The 20,804-nt window shown below is 37.9% G+C and overlaps 1 protein-coding gene across 4 annotated transcripts; it reads left to right on the forward strand.

Annotated features, from left to right (window-relative positions):
- Nucleotides 1–528: 528 nt before the first annotated feature.
- Nucleotides 529–19,225, forward strand: RNF8 (ring finger protein 8). 4 transcript variants are annotated; one of them, XM_087883092.1, is made up of 8 exons: nucleotides 529–821; nucleotides 5,408–5,536; nucleotides 8,849–9,583; nucleotides 10,893–10,955; nucleotides 12,938–13,027; nucleotides 13,339–13,446; nucleotides 16,110–16,321; nucleotides 18,223–19,225. In XM_087883092.1, exons 1-8 carry the CDS (start codon nucleotides 741–743, stop codon nucleotides 18,260–18,262), a joined length of 1,458 nt encoding a protein of 485 aa, XP_087739218.1. In that variant the 5' UTR covers nucleotides 529–740; the 3' UTR covers nucleotides 18,263–19,225. The 4 variants fall into 4 exon arrangements, with proteins under 4 accessions (XP_087739218.1, XP_034283936.2, XP_034283937.1 ...); XM_034428045.3 differs by having other exon boundaries at nucleotides 16,110–16,314; XM_034428046.3 differs by having other exon boundaries at nucleotides 539–870.
- The last annotated feature ends 1,579 nt before the right edge of the window (nucleotides 19,226–20,804 follow it).

Here is a 20,804-nt window from a genome sequence, read left to right on the forward strand (position 1 = left end):
ACTGATGTCAAACGTTCAACTTCGCGATTTTGCTATCTAAAATAAAGAAACCCCCAAACGGAAAAAAAACCTAATTTGTTGAGTGCTTTTGAAATTTAATGAGCACAAGGTGCTTAATCGGTTAAAATTAATTTAAACTATTAAGTGAACTTCATTTTATAATGAAATTGTAAAATAAATTACTGAGGGAATTTGGGTATGCTTGGAAGAGGGTGGTCTGGATTAAATAAATTTATTTTCATACCCGCTGAATTCCGAATCTGTTTTCATACGTGCCTGGAGGACAAAGAGATTTGTTTCAGACATTGCCCTAATTCCACTTGTTAACTTCAGCAGAAAAGCAAATAAAAGTCTATAATTCTTAAATCCCCTCGAGGCGATAAAAGTAAAAAAAGTTTGCGACCGTTTGCAAAGCGTTATTGCGCCCGAAGACCAGCAGTTGTGGCAAAATTGCCCCCTTGCCATTGAGCGCTGCGTAAAATCGCAGCGCCCAATCAGCCCTGCAAGGGTCAATTGGGTTTGTGATACGGCTGACGAATCAGCTAAACGCAACAACTGCGCCCGCGGCTCCCTCCGGCTATCGATTAGTCTGGCCTGCTAACTTTTGACGCTTTGGGTACCATCTTTGTGGGGGGCGGCTGAAGGCGGCGAGACGTTGATCTCTTTGCCCGACGTTAGGAGGAGCAGGGTCCGTTCGGCTCAAATCGAGCGATTGCTTCTGCCTGTAAGTGGCGCGGGCCATGAAAGATGGCGGAGTGTTTTGGCGGCGACGACCGGATTTCTCGTCCCTCAGGATGGCTGGGGCAAGCTTGGTGCCTCAGGCGAGTTGGCATGAATGAAGAGTGGCTGCTGCTGGAGGATGGGAGCGAGGTGAGAGGGCCAAAGGCCTTTTCTCTCGACCAGGGCTTGAGGGTCGAGGGAGGGACGGCGAAAAGAGGGAGACAAGAGCCCCTCCCGCGCCCCCTGGCGGCTGCTTAGGAATTACATTCGTGGGGTGCCTCTGTGCTCCCAGGAACCTGCCAGCCTTTTTTTTTTTTTTTTTAAATTATTATTTAAGTGGTCCGCGTTGAGGATAACTGCGTGGAAACCCACCTTGCTGCGTTAAGGGAATGGCATTCTGGAACTGCTAGCCAGGATCTTGGGGTGGTGGTGGGTGGTGGGGGGGGGGAAGAACCCCTGTGCCAGAGTAACCTATTTTTTTTAAGACAGTGACTACTTCGGTGTAAGAGTATTGAAGGGATGCTGCGAATAAGTGGCTTTGAAACTTGGCAACTTTAAGATGAGTGAACTTCAATTTCCAGAATATCCCAAGCCAGCATGCGTGGGAGTTGAAGTTCACAACTTGAAGTTATCAAGTTTCAAAAAAAAAAACAACGCCTCCTCGACTTCAGCAAACCTTTGGTAAAGTCTTTGATAAATTACAGTGACCACGGGCTCTTCATTATGAAGGACAGCTCTCTCTTTATTTCGGAGAGCTGTCCTTTTACATTTATTTAATTAATTCCCTTCTTGGTCTTGATCTTGGATTTTCTCTTCTAAAGCAAAGTGTGAAGCATAAAACATTACTTTTTTTTTTATCCTCATGGAACAGCTTTCAGATTTGCCACCTCCCCACCCACCCCCCTTTTTTTTTTAGGTTTGCCCTTTTAGTTTTTGCAAGAAAATATGTCCCACGACTCATAATGTATCCTTGTGGGCGGGATGATAGAAATGGGGGCTGGATGGTACTGCTGTCTGATGGATTTACATCCCAAGGGTCTTCGCAAATGGTTCTGCCTCATCTCTGAGGGGAAATAGTGCTGCCCTGTATCTTTATAAATGACCTAGAACTGTGATGGCAAACGTATGGCATATGAGCCGTTGCCCCTGCTCAGTTGTGTCACGCATGCGTGCACACTTCCCGCTGCCCAACTGGTCTTCGGGTCTCTGGGGTGCATGCAGGGGGCACGTGCGCATGCACAGGGCACATGCGGGGGATGCGTGTGCATGCTCGGTGGTGCATGCAGGGAGATGCACGCATATGTGCAGGGGCACATGCAGGGGCCATGCACGCATGCACGGTGGGTGGGGTGCATGTGCAGGGCCACATGTACATTGCATTTTGGGGGTTCAGACGCATGTGCGCTTTGGGCACTCAGTCTGGAAAAGGTTAGCTATCACTGACCGAAAAGATGGGATGGTGTGGTTGTTTATTGCATGCATATTACACAAAGATAGGAAGATTTGATAATGCAGGTAGTTCACAACTTACACAATTCATTTAGTGACTGTTCAAAGTTACAACGGCATGGAAAAAGTGACTTATGACCATTTTTCACCCTTAATGACCATTGCAGCATCCCCATGATCACATGATCAAAATTTGGATGCTTGGCAACTGGAATGTATCTATGATGGTTGTAGTGTCCTGGGATCATGTGATCACTTTCTGCACCTTCTGATGAGCAAAGTCAATGGGGAAGCTGCCAGGTTCATTTAATAACTCTGGGAAGAAAGGTTGTAAAATGGAGCAAAGCTCAATAACTATCTTGCTTAGCAATGGAAATTTTGAGCTCAGTTGTAGTCATAATTTGAGGACTACCTGTATCTTCCAGGACAAAATCAGAATTTGAAATAGAATAGAATAGAATAGAAGAGGGAAGATGGCAAGGAAGCAACAGGCACTAGAGAGAAAGCACAGCTGCTTAATTAATTCTTTGCATCAGTCTTCACGCAAAAAAACCCTATAACCCAACCGACCAAAAAAATAACTGTAAAAGACAGACTAGAAATGAAAATTAAAATAAGCAAGAGAATAGTAAGAGAATACAAAGCTAATCTTGATTAATATAAATCACTGGGACCTGATGGATTACTTCCCAGAGTTCTGAAGGAGCTGGCAGATGTTATCTCAGAATAGGATAGGATAGGATAGGATAGACTAGAATAGAATAGAATAGAATAGAATAGAATAGATAGACTAGACTAGACTAGACTAGACTAGACTAGACTAGACTAGACTAGACTAGACTAGACTAGACTAGACTAGAATAGAATAGAATAGAATAGAATAGAATAGAATAGAATAGAATAGAATTCTTTATTGGCCAAGTGTGATTGGACACACAAGGAATTTGTCTTGGTGCATACGCTCTCGGAGTACATAAAAGAAAAGATACATTCGTCAAGAATCATAAGGTACAACACTTAATGATAGTCATAGGGAAACAGTCAATATAAATCTTAAGGATATCAGCAACAAGGTTACAATCATACAGTCATAAATGGGAGGAGATGGGTGATAGGAATGACGAGAAGATTAATAGTAATGCAGACTTAGTAACTAGTTTGACAGTGTTGAGGGAATTATTTGTTTAGCAGAGTGATGGCGTTCGGGAAAAAACTGTTCTTGTGTCTAGTTGTTCTGGTGTGCAGTGCTCTATAGTGTCGTTTTGAGGGTAGGAGTTGAAACCGTTTATGTCCAGGATGCGAGGAGTCTGTAAATATTTTCACAGCCCTCTTTTTGACTGGTGCAGTATACAAGTCCTCAATGGAAGGCAGGTTGGTAGTATGATACTGATGATACGGAAAGTTTTCATATTTAGCATATGGTAAGATAAATGCATAAGTATAGGAATATGGGATCCTAATCTGATCTTTCTTCTAGTGATATACCCATCATCAATGGAACTGAGTCCATCCACGTTACCCGTGATCACCATCATCTCTTTCCTTCCACCTTTCCCAGCATTAGAATCTTCTCCAGGAAGTTAGGCTTTCATATTTATGAGAGACTTTAAGCTCATGCACAAACACAAACAAAGCTCACTTGAACATAGCCAGCTTTCTAAGCCCTGTTTCTTGATCAGAGATTCATGGATTTTCTTTTTTTAAATATCAGGATCCATGACTTTAAAAAAAAAAAAGGAAAACCTTGCTGAATTTGTATCTGTATATGTGGCTAACTATTTATTGTAAAGGGGCTCAGTGGTTAAGACGCTGAGCTTGTCGATCAAAAGGTCGGCAGTTCAGCGGTTTGAATCCTTAGTACTGCATAATGGGGTGAGCTCCCATTACTTGTCCCAGCTTCTGCCAACCTAGCAGTTTGAAAGCACATAAAAAATGCAAGTAGAAAAATAGGGACTACCTTTGGTGGGAAGGTAACAATGTTCTGTGTGCCTTTGGTGTTTAGTCATGCCAGCCACATGACTACGGAGACGTCTTCAGGCAGCACTGGCTCTTGGCTTTGAAACGATGAGTACCTTAGACCTTAGAGTCGGGAACAACTAGCACATATCTGCAAGGGGAACTTTTACCTTTTTATTTATTGTAAAACACCTCTCTCTCTAAACACACAGATGTTGCTTCATGTATGGACAGCAAGTATTACTTTTCAAGTTATGTTAATAAATAGTGCAGTACTTTTTGGCTGCTTCAGGTATGAGAACTACAGGAAATTTATATGGTAGTGTAAATTGGATGAGCAATACATACACCTTGTGGGATACCTCAACTCCATTTTTCATAACCCAAAGAATTCCCATATCAATAAATTATGCATGTTTTATTAATTACTTATTTATTAAATTTATTTGCTGCCCATGTTTCAAACAACTCTGGTCCGCTTACAGCTTAATAAACATTAAAAATATAAAATATAAAATGACAGAATAGATAAAATAAAATCATTAACGCAAGACGGAAAAGGAAGGAGCTGGATATACGGGGGGGGGGGGGGGAGGGAGGTTGGATTAACTTTTAATTAGTCAACTGCCTCCAATGTAAACTTCCCATTGGGACCCCAGACAGAATCAGGTTGTACGGCTCTTATGAAAATTAGGAGGGTGGGAGATAAGATATTCCAAAGGGCAGGAGCCACAGCGAGAAGTGTATATAAATAAGTATATAAATAAGTATATAAATAATACCTGTTTTGGTGTTCCATTTAGCTAAATTAAGGTTTCTTTTTGATGTATGTATATAATTATCTTTTAAAGTTCTAAACTATCATGTTTCCCTGAAAATAAGACCCTGTCATATATTTTTTTGAGCCCTGAAATAAGCACTTGGCCTTATTGCCATGCGTTCAAAAGCCCGGTTGGGTTTATTATCAGGGGATGTCTTATTTTGGGGGAAACAGGGTATGATTATAATTAAAGTAAAAATGATTTGTAAAAGTGAGATTTTTAAAAAAAATTGTTTTGGTAAATATATTTGTTGCTCGGCAAAAGGACTGAAATATTGGATTCTGCTCACTTTGGTGATATAATCGTATTACTAACCATGGCCCCTGTAACCTGTGAAGGGTGATGTATTTTTAAATGAAGTGAAAATGTCCCATATCTTTCAAAAAGAAAAGTCCCCTTCTGGCTTATAATAATTCATTAGATTAAAACTTAAAAAACACTTTGTCCATTTCTTTGTTTAGGTAACTATAGGTCGAGGAGGTGGTGTCACTTATCAGCTGACATCAAAATCCTGTCCACTGATGATCTCTCGGAATCACTGCATTTTCAAGCAAAATGCCAATGGCCAGTGGACCGTGATGGATAACAAGGTAAATTAATCAGAAGAAGTGAAAGATGCAGAATGTGGAAACCAGTTTGAAAAAATGACCTGGAAAGGCCTAAGTTTTAATGATAGAAATATATCTTTATTTTGTAGGTGATTTTTGAAAATTAAGCAGTTTTTGGAACCTAGCCTGCTATAATAAAAAAAAAACCAACAGATTCAGGAACTTTGTTTGTGAAAATGTCATCCAGAATGCAAGATTATTATGTTTTACAGTATACTTTAAATTTATCAACTGGATTGGGGATTGGCAAGATGATAAGGACATTTTAAATTTCATCAACGTTAACTAGTATGGTCAATGATAACAGACTGTGGCAACTGCAGTCTGTTAACTTCTGAAGGACTGTTCATAGCTCACTTCTTAGCTGAAGAATTGATGAAGATATTTAATGGACAATAACTAAAGGTTGATGTTAATGGGAGGCCCCTTATCACTTAATTTCTTTCCTTGGTTGGATCATACTCCCAACTGACACATGATTAATTTCATGTTCAGGAGACCCCTATTGTCTTAAAGATTTTTGGGAACAATGCAGAGGAATTGGGAAGGTCTAATGCACAAGAGATCATTCCTACCTTATGTCATGTATTATCTAGTGTAATTCTTTAAATAATCCTGAGTAAATCAGCAGTTTTTCCCACCTCAGAGCTTGGGCATTCTGGTATGGATACTTTCCCCTTTCCCCCCACACTAAAAGCAGAGATAGAAAGACAAGATGTTGGTTCCTGTGGAAGAAGATAGCTCTCTTTTCCAGTTCAAACCCTGCCTTGCCCCAGATACCACAAATGGCTGAGTGCTCTGCCAGCTATTTGCGTGGCCAGGATCATCACAATAGCATATTTTCTGCTGATTACTTTTCTTTTCTTTTGCTTGGTATTCACCTTGCTTTTGGGAAGTCTCTAATCCCCAGTAGCTTCATTTCCTCAGATTCCCAAGGAAAAGGAAACGGGGCTTCTAATTGGGCTGCGGTTCAAATGGAGCTGACTTACCCGTTAAAAGTACCCCTCTCTTACCAATGGTCATTGGGACCAGAACTTTGTTGTTAAGCAACACGGTTGTAAGGCACAGTGCCACATGACTGTGCCAACTTACGATGGCAGTTCTGGCAGCTCCAGTTACTGATGTTAGGTGAATCCTACATGGCTACAGCATCCAATGGTCACCGGTATTTGTGCCCTACTAGCTTCCCCATTGACTTTGCTTGTTGGAAATGGGAATGAAGGTCGCAAATGGTGATCATGTTGCATTGCAGAGGATGCTGCAATGTTGTAACTGCAGTCCAGTCGCCCAGTGCCCAAATCATGACCATATGACTGTGGAGATGCTGCAGTGATTGCAGCTATGAGGATCCGTTGTAAGTATCCCTTGTCCTGCACTGTCATAACTTCAAGTGATTGCTGAACTAGTGGATGTTAAATAACTACCTGTATTAATGCCATAGGAGAAACAAAAAAAAGCATAAAATGTGGGCCAATCAGAAAGAAATATGAATTATTCATTGATGAGGGAGGAAGAGGACTAGTAGCAAATCTCTGAATCCACCATTCTCTTCTGGAAAATAGATTTTATCCTAGTTCTCATGAAATTCTGTAGGCTCTTAGGTCTCCTAGTCTTATACCAGGTCTTGTATTAATGATCTTCTTTGGGCCTAGTTAATTCTGTCCCTTGAGCCTTCCCTTTTCCAAAGTATTCAAGAAACTTCTTGAGGTTAAGATGCTTCAAAGGCTCTAAGAAGTGGCTTCTCTCTGACTAACAAACCCAATGTTTTTTGAGGCAACCTTAGATCTGTGTTATGATTTAGGGTAAATCAGAAATGTGGTTTATTGTGATACAGGTAGCCCACGTTTAGAGACCACCTTGTTTTGCAACCATTTGCAGTTACGAGTACCTGTATATGAATCTGGTCTTTAGGAGATTCCACCCCCCCAAATTATTGTATTCCATACCATATTTTTTTCCATGTAAGAGAACATATTTAAAATCATCAACAATAAAAATCATCCATGCATCGTTTGAAAGAATATTACACTAAACGTTATGCTGAAGCCAATAAAATAAAAACATACCAATGGGATGAAGTGTTTTGATTCACTAATAAATTTTGGCCACTTCCTGTTGAAGTGGATGTGGAGTTTTACTGTATACTATTTTGTATTATAAGTTGCCTGGGCACTTTGATATCTACAACAGGTATTCTATGATCTTTTTAAAGATTTATAATATACAGAATGATTTTTTAAAAAGAAATTATGTTGTCATCCATTAAATTAAATCAGCCAACAGCTATAGTCTTTTCCAGATAATGGAAGTAATTTGACAGCCAGTCTACTGTAGAGGTGACTTTAGGAACAATTAATCAATTACAATTTGCTTTGCTGGGCTTCTGCTTTTCATTAAGTACTACTTCAACCCAAGTAATTAATGTTTTGCTGCGTTCACTTCACACTGCCTAGAATATTTGTTGGCTGGTAGATTTTTGCTTAGCTCCAGATATTATATAACAAGCATTTGTAAGCACTAGACTGTTTTTGAAACTGTCTTCCAGAAATTTGCTAGAAAAAAAATTAATTATCTCGGAGCTAATGTTTGGTTATTTTGTAATGGTTATAAAACAATATTCTGTATTTAGAAAGCAATCTCTGTAACTGTGATGTTATAGTAGACAGAAGTCACTTCTACATATTTGAAGCATCCTATCAGACTTGTAAATTAACTGTATTTTGTCTTGCAGTGAAGATGCCTACATGATAACACTGCATTCCTCTGAAGCTGCACTCATTGGGAGTGGGAGTGATCCAGTATGATTTGCTTGACCAAGTAGTTAAGATTCCTAAGAAGTTAAAAGCAATAGCTGTTAAAACAGCTTGCATTACATAATCAGAACTTGATGCTAGAATTTTTTTGAGATTTCTATCTTGGTAGCAGATTTCTGTTTAGGCACTTTCGCTTCTAGTAGAGGTGTACGGTATGGACAACTCGCCACAGCCAACTCACCATGGCCTACTTGCCGTGGCCAACTTACCAAGTTGGCTGTGGCAAATTGTCATAAACCCATACAAGAGGCTGGTAAAGAGTATTATATTGATCTGGTTATTAATTAGCTAATTAGAAGCCAGGCTAAATAAATTATTAAATAAATAAAGACATTCCTTAATGGCCATATTAAATCTGCTTATCCATTGAATCACTTTTAGTTTGGATCACTTTTTTCCCCCAATTTTTTTCCTGTGTTTTCCCCCATAAATTCTCCATAGTTCTTTTTTTTAAAAAATGTTTTTTTTTTAATTTCTACAGAGCCTAAATGGTGTCTGGCTGAACTGTGAACGCATTGACCCTTCAAGGGCCTATATTTTACAAGAGGGGGACTTTATCCAATTAGGTGTGCCTTTAAAACACAAAGAAACTGCTGAGTACGAATATACACTGATAAAGGAAGAAAGGAAGATAATTAGCCCATTTTTGGCGCTGAAAAATGACCAGGTGACAGAGAAAGTAAAGGACAGAAGTAAACGTAAAATTAGCTTGGAGGAATCGGAGACATCTGGAGCCGAAGGGCCTTCCCATTCTAGATCCAAGAGAGATCGAGTATCCTCTGATAATGACTCTTTGGGAAAATCTCAGGAAGGCAGTATCGATCTGTCTAAACCACCAACGGAAAACACGGAAACCATAGTACTATTGTCGTCAAAGCCAAGCAAAAAGGAGAAGAAGAAAAACCACTGTAACTCTGTTCAGCCTGATCAAGTGTTTCTCATCTCTAAGGAACAAAAAACACCAAGTCTGGAACAGTCTTGGAACAGTTTGGAACAAGTAATAAAAACTCTGGAAGACATGACAAAGCTCAAAGCCAAAGTGCAGGAGAAGCAGACAGCAGTCTTGACTGTAAAACAAAAGCCCAAATTTGCTCCAAAAGAGATTCAGGTATTGGAGCAGGAGCTGCAACAACTGCAAGAACAGTTATGTACCGAGCAGCAGCAGCAGCAGCAACAAGTCGAACAGCTAGAGAAATCTTTCTGTAATGAACTACAGGTAGGTATAACCATGATAAGCTTTCATTTATCTTTTAAAATAGGCAAGCTTTTAGGATGAACTTAAACTAAGGGGTGGGGAGCACTGCAATGTCCTTGGAAATGCCAATATTTGGGGTAAAGTAGTAGTCTAATAAAAGTAACATTTGTAAACATCTGAAAAAGGGAACTTTTTGGTAAGTTTAGTTACATAATTTTTAACTTTTTAAGCCTATTTTATGCATAACCTGCTGTCTTTTGTAGTGCAGTACCAGCACTTCATTCAAAGAAAGAATACATCCTTTGGCTTCCTAAAAAATGATCATCCCTAAACATGAATGACCAGAGGGAGGGAAAGGTCAGCTTTTTTAATATTGGCAAATCTTTTCAGATTTTTAGTCACCATCACCCAATTTCAGTGATCCTCTCCTTTCTCCACAGAACTTGAAAATGTGAAAGGTTTCCTCTCTCCATAGGTTTTTCAAATTTCAGTCTTGGGTAATATGACGATTCTAGGGAATTCTAGTATGTTTATTTTTAAAAATTAGAATTTGAAGCACTAATATGTGCCCCTGTGGGAAATGATGTAGTTCCCTGGGTGTTTTTCAAGAATAAAACAGCATTTTTATTCTTTATCCTTTATTCTTGTTTAAAATATAGTTTTCAGTTACAAAGAACTCTCCTTTAAGATAAAAGAGTAATTTCATTTGACGAAAAATAAATATTAAATAAATATTTAATATTCATGGAATATATATTCTGATTACCGGCTCTACTTCTCCAGACCTGTTATTCTTTGGGGAAGATATTTTGTAACATATTTTAAGTTGCATATTTTCAATAAACAACACTTTAAAAACACTTTTGGAAAAGGTAACAAAAAATTCAATAGCAGTTACTAGGTTCAAGTGTTTTCAGCTGAAGGTGGTTTTTTTTCTTCTGGTATGATAACAACCATTGATGTTTTGCTGCTTTATCTGTTTCTTTAAACTTGTTGTTTGGTGGGTGGAAGAGAGAGGGTTAGGGTTAGCCCTAGAAGAGAACAAAAGAGGATTTTAAACATTCAACAATAGAAGCATTCATATTAAAAGTACAGTATAGTGTTTAGCAGGATATACTTTTGATTGGCAAAAGTGAAGATGATTTTTCATGATTTATTTTTATTTTTATTTTATTTTAAAATTTTAGTTTTCACAACCAGTAATTGTCCTCTCTTGCATTTTCTTATAAGTGTACGGAGAAAAATTTTTGTACATGATATCCAGCAAACTGACATTGATTTTTTAAATATTTTTTTTCTGCTTGTGATTCATATCCGGTTATTTATGTAGAGAGCAAATGAAGAACATGGAGAAGAAAGACTGAAGGACCAACTTGCTCAGGTTCTACTACAGGTAATTTTAGAGATATTTATCTTTTTAATTGCTTAAACGAGAAAGCTTAGTTATTAGATTCATAGAAATCTCTTCATTTCCCCATGGATTTTGCTCTGCTCTATTTTATGTTCTGTTTATCCCCTCTGTGTTCACTCAGGATTTTACTTTTTTTGGGGCCAGTTCCATCTTTTTCTGAGGCCAATCTAACTGACTTTGGCATTCCTATGCTATTTGTATCCTTAAAATATATTTTTGCCCTATTTACATAAAAATATTCATATATCTCCACCACATGATTATAGGCCGTACTTTGTTGGTCAAAAATTGAGAACACAGTTAAAAACCTTTGTTTTGCCACAAATTCAGTTCTGAAGCTATGGTCACTTATAGTTTCTCCAGGGAGGGACTGCAGCATGTTGCTCTGTAGTTGTAGTTGCTTCGTCCACCTGATGTCCAGACCAATTATCTTGCCCTACTAAAGAAGCTAGTTCCTGATAGCTGTAACTCTGTGTTGACAGTTTTAATATTACTGTATTTCATAGGCCTGACTGTCAACAAGTTGTCAATTTTGCATTGTTTTGACAAACTACTTGATACTTGTCCAGAATTCATCCTGTTTTGTTTTTTATATTTGTTTCTTTTCATCTCCGTTTTGCCTCCTGTTGGTTTCTTAACAAGTTTGTGTTTTTCCTGAAGTTTATATAATTCAGAGATAACGGAGATGTGACCACTAAAAAATTGCTAGGACAATAGTTGTGTATCTTGGTGTAGTGGAAGTCATTATAGTGTTGGCTTCTCCTATGAGATAAAGGTAGCCAACTTCTTGTTTTGCGGGAATTGTTCATGCTGACCATTAATATTTTATTTATTCATCCTTTAACAACATTTTACACTCTCCTTCAGCCATCAAGTCCGAATAAATGCCAGAACAGTGCCATGTTATTAAAATAAAAAATAAGAGTTCTTAAATAAAGAATATGTATGTATTTTTGTATGTATGTACATGTGGTGCTAATGATGGTCACGTTCTTTGCTTGCTGCTTTTTCCTTTTCTCTTTTAGAGATTGTTTTCAGTGGTGATTTGAGAGGGTGGGAGGGCTTTAGTCCGAGCTGATGAAGCAGCAGCAGCAGCAGCAGGAGACAGCAATGAAGACAATTTACTTACGTACCAAATGTATATACAGTTAGTCCTTGACTTATGACCTCAGTTGAGCCCAACATTTATGTTGCTAAGCGAGACATTTGTTCAGTGAATGTTGTCTCACTCTTCTTGCCACAGTTGTTAAGTGAATCACTGCAGTTGTTAAGTTAACACGGCTGTTAAATGAATCTGGCTTCCCCATTGACTTTGCTTGTCAGAAGGTTGCAAAAGGGGATCACATGACCCCAGGACACTGCAACCGTCATAAATATGAATCAGTTGCCAAGCATCTGAATTTTTATCACGTGACCATGGGGATGCTGCACTGGTCAAAAGTGTGGAAAAAACCGGTCCAAAGTCACTTTTTTCAGTGCTGTTGTAAATGAACAGTCACTAAAGGAATTGTCGTAAATCGAGGACTACCTGTATTTCTTTAATATACTGTATATGTGTATCTGCATTATAGATACCCATACAGCAGCATCTGCAGGGATGGAGGCAAAGAGGGCAGAATGATGAAAGCAATGCCGTGATGTAGGATCCAGCCCTTTTGTGTGTGTCTTGTGATATTACATGCATATACAAGAGGGGTGGAGTTTGCAACACAACACCGCAATACTGTTTTCATCATTTTGTCTGGTGCGTATTTTTAAAGTTAATAGCTCTGTGTTATCATAGATTTCTACTTTTTTTAGTGTTTTATAGTTTGATAATCATGTATAGGCAAATATTTGTACGCTTTATGGAACACATTCAGAAGAATTGAATTTCCGTGGCAACCAGCTTCAGAGATATTAATTTGAATGCAGCATATCAAATTATTTTGCCGAAACTGTTTTTGTTTGCTTTTAATTTTTAGCATCAGGCCCTGATGGAAGAACTGAATCGTAATAAGAAAGATTTTGAAGAAATAATTAAAGCCAAGGATAGGGAATTGAAAGAAACCAAGGTATGAATAATAGACCTATGAACGTATGGAAAAATGGACAGTGCAGACATTCTACAATCCTCTTTTAAGTGTCTATAAAATTTCTTCAGGAAGCTCCTGTCTTCCTTTCCACCGATACAGTGTGAACTGCCCTCATTTTTTCCTTTTTATGTTTAAATATGGTTGTGGATTGAAAAGCAGTATTTTAACTAATCATATAGGCAAAATTTATATTTCTGAGTACACAATACTTCATTGTAAGTAGCATGTTGTCCATTTCCTAGCTTCAGCAATTGCATTCCTAGTGTTTTTGTGTTCTGTCTTGGCCATAGGAGGAGAAGGAGAAAGCAAGAGCACAAAAAGAGGAGGCACTGAGCCAGATGAACGATGTATTGGAGAATGAGCTGCAGTGTACAATTTGCTCTGAACACTTTATTGAGGTAAAATAAATACTATTGTTTTGTTCAAAAGAGAAAATTTTAGAGCAAAGTGCAAGTTTGTTCTTCATGTTTTCATGAAAACTGTGGGGGAAGATTAAAGTTTAAAGCTTCCCTGTGAGGAAAGCTTAAATAAGATACAAAAGATCTTATAAAAAAGATTTTTTAAAAATGTAGACTAGAACTACTGGAGCATATCAGATCAATTTATTTAGCAACAGTCAAATAAAAAGTCAATTGAGGCAAACATGAGAATATCAGAAATGGATAAAGTTTTTCTGAGATGGCTCCCTTTGCTTTGCCCCATTTTTCCAGGTTAGACACATGGATACTTGTGAGTGTGTGTTTTCAGGTGCTGGCATGCAAATTGTTGGCTCTCCATGTCCCCACTGCTATACCCTATTGTAATCATACTTACTGTATAATCCTTTTAGATGACTTTCTTTTGGGTTTTTATTGACTTGGCTGAGATCAGACAGGTCTCAAAAGGGTAATAGCCTCCATTTGAAGACCTCCAGTAAAGCAGAACTCACCACTTAGTTTGGAATCACTTCCAAAGGCTTATCAGGAACTACCTCCTAATGTCTAGCTTGAATGTACTTCCTTGGATTGGATGCCACTAGAGATGGGCCTGCTTTTGAGACCAGTCCTTGGCAGAAGTCATTGGACAGATCTCCTCACCGATATGCTTTTTGTGTGATGCAACTCATAGGGGTCAACTCTGAACTGGCTCCCAAGATTCTCCTATCATTCAGGCCCCAAAATTATATACTGTATTAATATGTTAAGTTTTAAATAATAAAATTTAAGAATTGGAAAGAACCTTAGAAATAATTTAGTCCATCCCCTTGCCCAGTACACAAACTGCTACGGTACATATCTCTGACAGATAACCATTCAGGCTCTGTCCCAACCTTTCTAGTAAGGTCTACCATCAAGGCGATTCTTTTTGATGTTCAACAAAAATGTACTCTTTTCTAAACTGAAACCCACTTTTTCTTGTCCTATTTTCTGGAACAATTCTGCCTTGACAGACAGCTACAGTATTATGTCCCACACATTCTTCTCTTTATAAACCAGAACTTGAAAAAAAAATCCAAAATAATTAATACTGAGGAGAAAACAGATTTTTCCCAGACATGGGGATAAGATGATTAGCTGAGCCCAGGTGGGTTGGTTATTGGCTGCCTTGGATGCCATATATTATGTTTCTTTTATTTTTGATTATTGTTTTTACCTTGTTGGTTACATATTGTTTTAATTTGTTAATCACCCAGAGTCATGTTTGTGAGGGGAATGGCTATTTATTTATTCAGTTTATATAGCCACCCATCTGACTTTTATATGACTCGAAGCAGCTTAAAGTAAAGCAACTAAAACAATAAAATAAAATGCACAATATAAAAGCAAATAAATAAAAACACATACCTGTAGCAGCAAGGCCTAATCTAAGCTATTATCCACACAACTAGGAGATGGGCTTTACCCACCTCAAGGGTCCCAGGCCTGGGCACAAAACCAAGTTTTCAAGGCCTTACAAGAGATCTACAAGGATGGGGCTAATCTGATCTCAAGGAGGAAGGATGTTCCAAAGGGCAGATGTCACAGCAGAGAAGGCTCTGCTTCTGGGCCCAGCCAGTTAATCATATGCCTTTCCTGCCAGCTCTGGTAGGACAGGTAGAAACAATTAGGGAGAGATGGTTCCACATGTAATCTGACCCTAAGCAATGAGGGGCTTTAAAGGTGACAACCAGCATCTTCAATAGCATCTGGAAGCATACCAGAAGCCAGGAGGACCCCAGATTGCACAGTGGATCTATGTCTGGGCAATGCCACCCATCCAAACCCAAAGATGGAAGATCCTTGGAGCCAGAAGGTCCAAAAACATAGTCTTACTTGGTCTTGCTTGGATTGAAGTAAAGACTGTTGTGCCCAATCCAGGTCCTCAGTGCTTCTAGAATCTCTTAGAAAGTAAATTAACTAAATCAGAAGTGATTTAATGCTATATAACACTGTTTTTATATATTTATATTTTTTTATTTGAAGTTTTGCTTTTTCTTCAAATGATACAAAATATAACGCTAATATAAATGTAGATAGTATAGGTAGTCCTCAACTTAAAACCACAACTGAGCCCAAAATTTATGTTGTTAAGTGAGAAATTTGTGAAGTGAGTCTTGTCCCATTTTATGACTTTCTTTGCCATATTTATTAAGTGAATCACTGTAGTTGTTAAATTAGCAACATGGTTGTTAAGTGAATCTTGTTTCCCCATTGACTTTGCTTGTCAGAAGGTCGCAAAAGTGATCACATGTCCCCAGGGCACTGCAACCGTCATAAATGTGAGTCAGTTGTCAAGGATCCGGATGTAAATCACATGACCACCGGGATGCTGCCGTGGTCATAAGTGTGAAAAATGGTCCTAAGTCACATTTTTTAATGCTATTATAACTTTGAACAGTCTAAATGAATTGTTGAGGACCACCTTTACTATGGAAGAACAAAATCTCTTATACTGCACAGTGGAAAATACAGAATAACCTTGGAAAGTGCTGGTTTTATATTTCTCTTTTATACAATTAATTCTTCCCCGAGATAAACTGTGATGATCAAAAGAAGGACCTTCTATAAAGTGACACTTTTCTTGCATTCTTGTTTTTTTATAGGCTGTCACTCTGAATTGTGCACATAGTTTCTGCTCCTATTGCATTGATGAATGGATGAAACGTAAAGTGGAGTGTCCGATATGTAGAGGGACAATACTATCCAAGACCCGGTCACTGGTTCTGGACAACTGTATTGACAGGATGGTGGAAAACTTGGATGCTGAGACAAAGCGTCGTCGCCTGTCCCTTATCCAAGAGAGAAAAGGTGAGAGGTGGGTCCTCCATTCCTAGCAGATGAAACTTCTTTGTCAGTAGCTTATTTTAGAGAGTAATTTAGAATTGCATCGATAGCAAGCTAAACATACTTCTATAACTTAATTTTATTCATGGTGATATCTCTTATCTGCATTTCTACTAGTTTTAAGATTGAATTGTGCTCAAATTTGAAAAGAGAACAATACAGCAAATTTGCCAGATATTTTCCAAGTTGTACAGTTGCATAGCTTCCCTGAATGTTTAAGAAAAGTGTGAAATAGATTAACCGCCTATTTAATCCACATTGTTTAATACTGTGTGTATGTTTCTATCTCTCTTTCTTCCATTATGGATATATAACATATGGTCTTCCATTACAAGGACTGACCAGATACAGCTCTGCTTTGCTTCAATAAGCTTGGGCTTCAAAGTAAACCAGGTCCTTGGGATCAGCTGATTGAAGTATCATGTTGCAAGTACAGAAATAGTGTCTGTTGAAGAATCTAGTTTGCAGCTAAAATTTAGTGGTCTCTATATTGTTCCACTTTTTTGGGATATACAGTGATGAGATAATGGGTAGGCACATTTTTGTAATAACTGATCTTTTTCCTTAATAGTCTCCTTGGAACAGTTGTGCTATTAAGTAGGATACACACACACATATATGTAGGGCAGTGGACCCCAACCTAGTGTCTGAAGACCATTCACTCTGTGAAATTACTAAAGATGGTCCCTGATGTAGGTGCTAGGATAAACAGTATATTGCTTGAAATGTTTAAAATCTTTGGGACCCCCAAATTTGACAATAGTTGACTTTTATGAAACAAAGATGGTTCTAATTTTCCTGCCTGGTACATTAATACCAGGGTTTTCAAACTTTATCCCTGTTCATTACACACACACACAAAAAAACCTTCAAAAAATTCTTGATCAAACATGATCAGTTTAGGGCAGCAACACTTGCACAAATGCCGTAGAACCATAAATACTGTTACATTCATTAGGGCATAAAATGTTATCAGCCATAGGTAATAAAATAGCCTTGGTAATAAAAGAGCCTTGGTAGTACGGTGGTTTAAAGCACCCTGTTATTAACACAGCTGCCTGCAATTACTGCAGGTTCGAATCTTACCAGGCTCAAGGTTGACTCAGCCTTCCATCCTTTCTAAGGTAGGTTAAATGAGGACCCAGTTTGTGGGGGCAATAAGCTGACTTTGTATAAAATATACAAAAGTATGAAGACTATTGCTTAACGCATTGTAAGCCGCCCTGAGTCTCCGGAGAAGGGCGGCATATAAATCAAATAAAAAAAAAAAATTAAAATTAGAGTAAACCCATATGTATCTGCAGAGAAACATGAAACCTGTGTATATCTGAATAAGTTTACTCGTGAAATTAATGGATTTCTACTCTTAGAAATCTATAACTGACTTGAAATCATGGTAGGCCCCACCTTATCTTACACATTTATCTACCTATTATCAGTGGTTCTCAATCTCTGGTCCGCAGACCCCTGGGGTGGGGCATATCGTCACAAGGGGTCCGAAAAGACTTGAAGAAATGTAATGATTTAAATCTTGAGTTAAGTCTTGGAGGTCTATAGCAATAGTCCGTGGCCACAAAAGGTATTTAAAGGGGGTCTTTTGTGAAGAAAATGTTAAGAACCCCTGACCTGTGACTATCTATGGAAGTTCTCCAGTTGGTATCTCCACAACACTGATTTAAGACAACTGATGGTGAAATGGCCTTGTGCAAACCTTCACTAGATATTTTTGTATGTAACCTTGTGACAGAGATTTATTTGAAATAAGTTGATTAAAATTATAGATAACTTTTGTATATTAAGGTATCTGTATCAGCCTAAGTTATACCAACTTTGTGTAGACTAATTACTGTATTTTTATGTGTTTAATTGCAGGAAAGCAGATTGTTCCATCAAGCCCACCATCAGACAGTGAGAGCAGTAGTCTTACCTCTTCTTCAGACAGTGAGAGCAGTAGTCTTACCTCAACATTAGATAGTGAGAGCAGTAGCCTTCCATCTATGCATTCCCTTAGTAGCACTTTCACAAGCAGTTCTGAAAGTGATGATTATGATGGTGACTCCGATAGTCCCCATGTGATATGAAAATCTGCTCTGCATATGTGCAGCTTTTTGGAATTTCCTCAAGATGGTTTCTGTGGGGAGAAAGGGTATTTGGAACAAAGAAGATATCGAATTTTAAATTGTGGATTAAAGGAGCTTTGCAGGATCCTGTTCTTTTCTTCATTGCATATATGGGTATCTTTACCCCCCAAAAGTCCAAATTTTCAATTATATGACTCATTTGTCACACTGGACTCATGGTGATTAAAGCTCGTCTGTTCTTGCTATGAAAATTAGGGCTATGCAAACCTATTTGAAAGATGCCTCACAGCATAAAGCAATGTGTAATGAAAAAGTCTTGTTTGAATCAATCAAGCTGCTAATGTATTTTCCTCCAAATTCATGCTCTTTCTTTTCTACAGTCAAGTGAAAAGAGCAGGAACAGCTTCCAGAGCAAATGCATGAACTTGGCAAAACATAGCTGTTTATTGATTAGAAGAGTAGTACTTCATTCATGCTTCTGTATGTTATGAAGCAGATTTTTTTCAAAGGTTTTCATAACTTGAATGAAAATTGTGGGTGAGAATGCACAAGCTTGAATATCACAAGCTTGAATTTTCTCTCAGTAACTTTAACAATGATAGTTGGTCAACTGAAGTGTATACTATGATATATCATTTGTGACAACAGTTTATATATATATATATCTAATGGTTCATAAGAAGAATAAGAATGGTAGCCTCAGTTATAACTTTAAAACATGTTGAAGATACTTGTTAAAGTTTGCAGGAACTGTACTGTGTTTTCCATAAAAGGATCTAAATTGTTTTCCTCAATTTCTGTTGCCAGAATAGAATGAAATTAATCCAAAATTTTGTGGGAGGGGGAAGTAACTACTCAGGATATCTTGAGACTAAAGTGAAGAAAATCACCTGAAAAAGCAGTGTGAAGAAGGTGCATTTCTGAACAAATGGAAGATCGCACAATACCAGTATTCTAGAATTTTATTGTCATAAGTGTACAACACCCATGTTCCAGGCTTTGCATTCAAACCATCAAGCAATTGACTATGCCTTCTTTTTTGTTTTGGTATTACTTGAAGACATTGTTTTATCTATTTATTAAGGTGCAAGATATAAAAAAGAAATAATCTTTTATTTCTTTGTTTATGAATTTTTGTACAGTCAATTCAGTCTACCTATTTTGGCTTTAACAAGAATGATTAATTATACACTTTAATAACTGGACTTTGCAAATGCAAATGTTAAATATTATTACAAGTAATTGTACGCAGCCTTAATAGTTGTCAATACATTACTGCAGCAAAACTCATATGTGACAAGGTCCTATTCAGACTACTCAACCCAGAATTTATTGGTGAAGTTATAGCCATGTGAAAAAAGTTAAGTATACTCCCATTGAAATGTTTGACTTTTTCAACATATTTCAACATTTGATATTCATTTTAACAATATTGGTAAAGTAAGTATACTTGTACTATTATCACCTCAAATACCTAAAACTAGACTTATGTGTACCAGATCTGGTGCAAAAGATGAGAATATTGTTAGAGAAGATTTGGGAGGAACCTGTCTTATTCAAACCTGAGACATTTGGTTTGCTTTACTCTTAGTTGCTGAACTGTGTGGTATCACGGGCCTATATCAAAAGATATCTCCAGGGCCTTCAGAAAGAAGATAATTGTCTATGATTCTGGGAAGAGATTTAGAAAGCTTGCCAAAAATTGGATATTAATCATTCCACTGTATAGAAGATCATCTACAAATGGAGAAGATTTCAAACAACTGCCAATTTATCCAGACCAGGCTGTCCCATCAAGTTCAGCCCAAGAGCAGAACACAAGTTGCTGAAGGAAGTTTCTAAGAACTTCAGAATTTCATAATGTAACCTATAAGTAGCAGTTGTTACTGCTGATATCAAAATGCACAAGCTGCACAAATTAGATCTGTATGGAAGATGCGTCAAGAGGAAACCTTTGCTGTTCAGAAAGAACATCAGGGCAAGACTAAAGTTTGCTCATGAACATCTAGGCAAAGACCAGGACTTCTGGAACAATGTCCTCTGGACAGAAGAGACAAAGATAGTTATTTGGCCACAGTACCAGAAAACATGTTTAGTGAAAACCTAATGTATCACCAGAAGAACCTGATTCCAACTGTAAAGCATGATGGTGGAACTTAGGTTAAAGTTAGGGTATGATTTGCTGCATCAGGGCCTGTGTAGTTCACCCTCATAGAATCTACTATGAATTCTTCATTGCATCAGTGGGTGTTTAAGGATAATGTAATGCTTGAAGCTTAAACCTCAACTAAAAGTGAACCTTGCAACACGACAATGAGCATGTCAAGGAATAGCTGAGGGAAAAATTGAGGGTTCTGGGATGGTCAAGTCAAA

This window comes from Pantherophis guttatus, chromosome 1 (genome assembly GCF_059756535.1).
Source record: "Pantherophis guttatus breed Tessera chromosome 1, ASM5975653v1, whole genome shotgun sequence".
NCBI classification, from domain to species: domain Eukaryota; kingdom Metazoa; phylum Chordata; class Lepidosauria; order Squamata; family Colubridae; genus Pantherophis; species Pantherophis guttatus.

Coding starts and splice junctions, on each gene's coding strand:
- RNF8 (XM_034428044.3), top strand. CDS start 748: ATGGCGGAGTGTTTTGGCGGCGACGACCGGATTTCTCGTCCCTCAGGA. Junction 5,537..8,848: donor GGACCGTGATGGATAACAAG/GTAAATTAATCA, acceptor TAATTTCTACAG/AGCCTAAATGGTGTCTGGCT. Junction 9,584..10,892: donor CTTTCTGTAATGAACTACAG/GTAGGTATAACC, acceptor TTATTTATGTAG/AGAGCAAATGAAGAACATGG.